This window comes from Bos mutus, chromosome 7 (assembly GCF_027580195.1).
Source record: "Bos mutus isolate GX-2022 chromosome 7, NWIPB_WYAK_1.1, whole genome shotgun sequence".
Lineage (NCBI taxonomy): Eukaryota > Metazoa > Chordata > Mammalia > Artiodactyla > Bovidae > Bos > Bos mutus.
Window position 1 is genome coordinate 45,792,177 of NC_091623.1, and position 7,001 is coordinate 45,799,177.

At 49.1% G+C, this 7,001-nt stretch overlaps 1 protein-coding gene across 4 annotated transcripts in view; it reads left to right on the forward strand.

Moving 5' to 3' along the window:
- The window catches only part of SLC27A1 (solute carrier family 27 member 1), a 39,669-nt gene extending 38,068 nt beyond the window's left edge, over positions 1-1,601 (forward strand). For all 4 annotated transcript variants that reach the window (XM_070373286.1, XM_070373283.1, XM_070373284.1 and 1 more), the window contains exon 13: positions 202-1,601. In XM_070373286.1, coding sequence (XP_070229387.1) covers positions 202-359 — 158 coding nt within the window. In that variant the 3' untranslated portion in view covers positions 360-1,601. The remainder of the gene's footprint in view (positions 1-201) is intronic.
- The last annotated feature ends 5,400 nt before the right edge of the window (positions 1,602-7,001 follow it).

Below are 7,001 nucleotides of genomic sequence, written 5' to 3' on the forward strand. Positions count from 1 at the left end.
AGGGAGCATGAAGCTGAGATCCAAAGGCCAAGGGGGAATCAGGAGGGCAAAATGGGGAAGAATGCTTCTGGCAGAGGGGACAGCCTATTCAGAGGCCTGGAGGTGCCAGAGAGAGTAGTTAGCTGGGGCAGGGGGTTCCTGGCAGCCCCCTGCCAAGTTCCCACCCCACCCCCACCCCTACTTCCGCCCCCGTCCCCACAGGCACCTTCAAAATTCAGAAGACCCGGCTGCAGCACGAGGGCTTCGACCCACGCCAGACCTCGGACCGGCTCTTCTTCCTGGACCTGAAACAGGGCCACTACCTGCCTCTGGATCAGGGTGTCTACACCCGCATCTGCTCAGGCGCCTTCGCCCTCTGACACTCCTCTGTTGGCCCAAGACTCCGCACCAGGCCCAGCGAGCAGGGTGGGCTGGAGCCAGACAGACAGCCCTGCCCTGTCCTGGGGCAGAGAAGCCGGATCGCAGGAGGAGCCCTTGTTTCTCACCTTCATCCTCCTCCTCTCCACCAGCTGGCTGCCCCTGCCTGTCTTCCACTCTCGTGTCTGTGTGTCTGTCTGTGCTCCCTGCTTCTGGGCCTCCCCGCTGTCCCTGACTGCCCTCCCCTCTTCCTCCATCTCTCCTCCCCTGCTCACTTCCTGCCAAAAGTAGAACAGACGTTTCTGGGAGCTGCAGTCTGTGCGGGGGCCCACAGCTGTCCTGGGGGCCTCTTCGGGTCCTCCCGCAGAGGGTGGTAAACCCAGAGTGGGGCTGCTCCACCTCCCTCTCAGCTGTGCCTTATTAACAAACCCCACCCAGCCCAGCCTTCCCTAGGCTGCTGGATTCCAGGACATTGTAGCCCTGTAGGAGCTCCAGGCAGCCCCTCTGCCTTCCTTGCTGAATGAGGAGCTAGGGATAGTCTGTCTGGACAACCTGGGGGGGCCTCGGCCCAGGGCCCTCCAGGTCAGCAGGGATTTTCTGCCCAGCTGGGCCAATTGCCTTTTGCACTTCCTGTCCCTGGTGGCTCTCCCTTGTCTTGCCTGCCTTTCCTGATGCCCCAGAAACTTCTGGAACTGACTGTGACCACTTGGATATTGCTCCTGCCCAGTTGTCACCATGGAGCTCCTGCTGGAGGGGACCTGAAGATGGCCCTGGGAGGCTGCTTGGCCCACTGCTCAGATGCTTACCCTGGAGGAGGCCTCTTGGGGACCCCACCTGCCATGGCTGCTGGCAGGACCCAGGGGAATGGCAGCAGTGGCTTTGGGGGAGCTGCCAGGTCAGGGGTGGCCTCTGAGATGCCCTCAGGGGTTCCTGCCTATTGACTGTTCCCCTGACCTTGCTAGTGACAACTTGGACCCTTGATTGGTGACATCCCGAGACCACCCCGCCAGGACAGCCCGGACCTTCCCATCAGCTTCGTCGGTGGCTCATCCCAGACACCCATCGGTGGGGCTGGCCACCCAGACTGCCCCCCGTCCCTCCCTCTGGCAGCACCGCCCGGCAGCTAGAACAGCAAGGCCAGTAGCAAATGACCCCGTGCTGTTTCGCATGGGCCTTTTCAAGCACTGAGGTTTTGTTTCCTCATTGAGTTTAAGAAATAAACCTGCAGAGCGTCTGGTGCCTGATAGGAGCTCAGCCACTCACCTTTTGTCTCCATGTGGCCCAGAACCCTGTGAGTCTCAGAGAGCAGAGAGCAGGCCCCTCCCAGGGAACACATGGTTGGTCGCCAGACACAGGCAAAACACACTCAGCCTTTACTGATAGCTCCTGTTGCCTCTTCTCCCACCTGCAAGGTCCAGGGTCTGGGGACTGGATAGGGGGTGGCGGGGCCACGGGTTAGCATTCTTACCACCTCCCTACAGCCTCTGGGTTCTGGCAGGTGCACAGGATGGCCCGGGACAAACAGTATGTCTCGGCAGGTCTGGCTTCCCCTCTCTGGGGGGCCAGCATGTGTGGCTGTAGCTCTGAGTGAGAGCCACCAGGCCTGCGAGGGTAACTGTCTGAGCTGGGATTTGAACCCAGGACATTGAGCTCCAGAGTTCATCTTCTCAGCTTCCTCCTCCAGAATTACAATGTCTGTCTTATCTTGTCTCCAAAGGAGAGAGGAAGAAAATCTTATGAAAATTGCTAGGTGCTAGGTGGGGGCACCCAGGGGGTTACTCTGGGGATGCATGGGGGTTGGATGAGTCCTGGACCAGCCTAAGAGTGGATGAACTATTGTTGTGGGGTGCTGGTCCTTCACTGCTCACGGTGCAAGGAAGGTGATGCAAGGTAGAGCCTTTGAGATGCCCAGTGAAGGTGAGAAAGATACGTCGTGGTGGGGATGGAGGCCCCTGGTGTGCTGATAAGCAAGTGCATTCTGGGTAACATCCCTTCAGACATCTGACCACCTCCAAAGGTGTCATCATGGTCCCTGTTGAACAAATGAGGAGACTGAAGACACAGGGAGGGGAATGAAATCCCTGTCAGGGGCTCTAGTGAGGAAGTGGTCTAGTGGGGACCTTTCTCAGTGCACAGTCAGTCTCTCTAGCTGCAACAATGTAAGAAGTTCTCTCCGACCAGCAAGAAAATAATCCTGATGACTGTTCGGTTCCGGCTCTGTGTGTGTTTGCTCTTAAAAATTAATAGATTTTTATTTATTACCACAGTCTGAGGTTTACAGAAAAATGAGCAGAAAGGACAGAGTTCTCATATGCCCTTTGACCGCTGTTTCCACTAGAATTAACATCTGACATTCGTGGGCTACGTTTGTTACACCTGATGAGTTAATCTTGATACATTATTATTAAGCCAAGTCCACAGTTTACATTAGGGTTCCACTCTGTTGTACATTCTATGGGTTTCAACAATACATAATGGCTTGCAACCACCCTTAAGAGTATCACAAAGAATAGTTTCTCTTGCTCTAAAAATCCTATGTTCCACCTCTCATCACTCCTATCCCAACCTGTGGCAACCACTGTTCTTTTTACTGTCTCCCTAGTTTTGTTTTTTCCAGACTGTCATGGATAGATTTGGAATCAGACTGGGTGTCATCTTTTCAGAGTGACTTCTTTCATTTGGGGTTCCTCTATGCCTTCTTCTGGCTTGATAGATCTGTATTTTTTTTCCCCATGCCAAATTAGGAGCTTCGTTGCCCCTGGGGACCCTCAGTAAATCATGAAGAGAGATGGGAGCTGATAGTGCTCTGCCCCGAGCTGCTCCTTTCTGGATGGGCCCTGGAAGAATGTGCACAGAGAGGACGCCTGTACTTGTGGGAAGGGAAACGCCCCAGCCTGGTGTTGGCAAGTGTGCTGTGAGAGGCAGGGGCTGGGCCGTGCACAAGGGACCAGGAAGCAGCAGCAGCTGCCCGAGCGGGCACATGGAAGACGAGAGTTAGCGCCAAAATAGGGGGCTGCAGGCTGGGTCCCTGCCCCACACTCTTCTGGCGTCCCCATCACTTTGGGGAAGAGTCCAGGCTCTTTGGGTAGCACTGCTGTCCTGCAGGCTGCTTCCCTTGTACCATGGATAATTGTTTCCAGCCTGTGTCTGGTTTCAACGCCTTCATTCCGATTATTCCTTGTGCCTGAATCACTATTTTTAATTGAGCTAATTATGCAGACCATAAATTCGCCCTTTTAAATAGTGCAACATAGTGGCTTTTAGTATATTCACAGGGTTATGCAACCACCCCCTATGTCTAATCCCAGAACATTTTCATCACCCCAAAAAACCCTCATATCCATTAGAAGTCACTGCCCATCCTCTGTCTTCAACCTCTGGCAACTACTACTTCCTGTCTCTATGGATTTATCTATTCTGGATATTTCATAGAAATGGAATCACACAATCTGTGGCCTATGGTGTATGACTTATTTCTCTCAGTATGCTTTTAGATTCATCCAAGTTGCAGCTCATTCCTTTTTATGGCCAAACAATATACCATTGTATGGGTAGACGACATTTTTTTTTTAGCCACCAATTGATGGATGTTTTTTTATTTCCTTTTTTTTTTTTTTTTTTTGGCTATTGTGAGTAATGCTGCTGAGATCTTTTGTGTAAAAGTTTTTGTGTGAACGTATGTCCTGAATTCTCTTGGGTATAAACCTAGGTGTGGAAATGCTAGGTCACATGGTAACTATGTTTAACCTTTTGAGGAACTGCCAGACTGTTTTCCACAGTGACTGTATCACTTTATATTCCCCGCAACAGCAGTGTGTGAGTTCCAGTTTCCCACATCCTCCTCAGCACTTATTTTCTGTTTTTTGTTTGTTTTTTTTTTGGCCGCACAGCTAGGCATGCAGGATCTTAGTTTGCCAACAAGTGGTCGAAATTGTGCCCCCTGCAGTGCAATCTTGGAGTCTTAACCACTGGACTGCCAGGGAAGTTCTGTCTTTTTTATTGTGATCATTTTAGTGGGTATTCAGCGGTATCTCCTTATAGTTTTGGTTTGCATTTCTTGAGGGCTAATAAGTAGAACATCTTTTCATGTGTTTGTTGTTGCCTAGTTGCTAAGTCCTGTCTGACTCTTTGCCATCCCATGGACTGTAGCCCACCAGGCTCCATGGAATTCTCCAAGCAAGAATACTGGAGTGGGTTACCATTTCCTTCTCCAGGGGGATCTTCCCAATCCAGGGATCGAACCTGCATCTCCTGCATTGGTAAGCAGTTTCTTTACCACTGAGCCACCTGGGAAGCCATCTGTATACCTCCTTTGAAAAGAAATGTCATTCAGATCCTTTGCCCAGTTTTTAACTGGGTCGTCTATTTAGAGTTGGAAGACTTCTTACTGTAATTCTGTATACTAAATCCTTATAAGATATGGTTTGCAAATTTCTCCTATCCTGTGGATTGTCTTTTCACTCTTTTGGTAGTATCCTTTGAAACATATTTTTCATTTTGATGAAACTCAGTTTATCTGTCTTTTTTCTGGCCACACTATGCAGCATTTGGGAACTTAGTTCTCCAACCAGGGATTGAACCTGTGGCCCCTGCATTGGGAGCATGGAGTCTTAACTGCTGGACTGCCATGGAAGCCCCACTCTTGCTTTTGGAATCATTTTCTAACCCAAGGTCATAAAGATTGATGCATCTGCTTTCTAAGAATGTTTTCGTTTTAGCCCTGACATTTAAATTTTTGTGCACGGTTTGAGGTGGGAATCTCTATTAGTTTTCTAGTGCTGAGGTGACAAATACCGCTAACTTGGTGGCTTAACACCAGTCATTTTACAGTTCTGAACGTGAGAAGTCAGAACTGGACCTTACTTGGCTAAAATCAAGGTTTGACAGGGCTGCTTTCCTTCTGGAGTTTCTGAGACAATCCACTTCCTTGCCTCTTCCAGCATTTAGAAACTGCCCACATTCCTTGACTCGTGGCCTCTTCCTCCCATCTTCAAAGCCATCAGCAGTGGGCTGAGTCTTTTTCATGCTGTCATTTCTCTGGTCCTCCTCCTCCTGCCTCCTCCTCCCATTTTCAGTGACCCTTGTGATGATATTGTGCTCATTCATGCAATCTCTTCTAAGGACAGGTGATTAGCAACCTAATTCAATCTGCAACCTTCATTTCCCCCTGCCAAGTAACCTAACAAATTCATAGATTTAGGGAACATAGATTTTGGAGAAGGCAATGGCACCCCACTCCAGTCTTGCCTGGAAAATCCCATGGATGGAGGAGCCTGGTGGGCTGCAGTCCATGGGGTTGTGAAGAGTTGGACATGACTGAGTGACTTCACTTTCACTTTTCACTTTCCTGCATTGGAGAAGAAAATGGCAACCCACTCCAGTGTTCTTGCCTGGAGAATCCCAGGGATGGGGGAGCCTGGTGGGCTGCCGTCTATGGGGTCGCACAGAGTCAGACACGACTGAAGTGACTTAGCAGGGTGTGGACACCATTGGGGAACTATTTTTCTGCCTACTACAGGGTTCAATTTCATTCTTTTGCATGTGACTAATTTTCCCAGCACCAGTTGTTGAAAAGACTATTCTTTTCGTATTGAATAATTCTGGCACCCTTGTTGAAGAGTCACTGATCACAGACATATGGTTTGTTGTTCTAGCTCAGCTCTATTCCATTGATATATCTGTGTACTGTATGTCAATACCACAGTTTGATTACTATAGCTTTGTAGTAAGTTTGAAATCAAGAAGTGTGAATCCTCCAATTTAGTTCTTCAAGACTGGTTAGCTATTTGGGGCCCCCTGCAATTCCTCATGAATTTTAGGATCAGTTTGTTGCTATCTCAAAAAAGGCTCTCAGAATTTTGATAGGGATTACATCATGTTTATAGACCAGTTTGGGGATTGTTGCTATCTTAACAGCTTTCCCATGTGGCTCAGAGGTAAAGAATCTGCCTGCCCATGCAGAAGATGCAGGAGTCACGGCTTTGATCCCTGGCTTGGTAAGATTTCCTGAAGGAGGAAATGGTAACCCACTCCAGTATTCCTGCTTGGAAAACCCCATGGACAGAGGAGCCTGGCGGGCTACATACAGTCCACAGGGTCGGACACAACTGAGCACAAGCACACAGGCTATCTTAACAATATGAAGTTTTCCAATCCATGAATGTGGGATGTTTTTCCATTTATTAAGATCATATTTTAAGTTACTTTTTGGCAAAGTTTTATAGTTTTCAGCGTATAAGTCTTGCACCTCTTTTGCTAAAATTATTAAGTATTTTATTCTCTTTGCTGCTATTATAAATGGAACTGTTTTCTTAATTTGCTACTTCTTTGAAAGATGCAGTACCTAGGCAAATCTCACTGCACTTATTACACTATCCTAAACTCTCAGGTTCTGAGGTGGTCCAGCTGCCCTGACCCACCAGACCTCCTGCCCCTTCCAATCCTCCCTGCTCATGTTATTCCCTGAATATTCTATCTTATCGGGCTTCCCTCCTGGCTCAGTCGGTAAAGAATCTGCTTGCCTGCAATGCGGGGGACCCCGGTTCAATTCCTGGGTCAGGAAGATCCCCTGGAGAAGAAAATAACAACCCACTCCCTAAGAGTCAGACAGGACTGAGTGACTTCACTTTCACTTTTCACTTTCA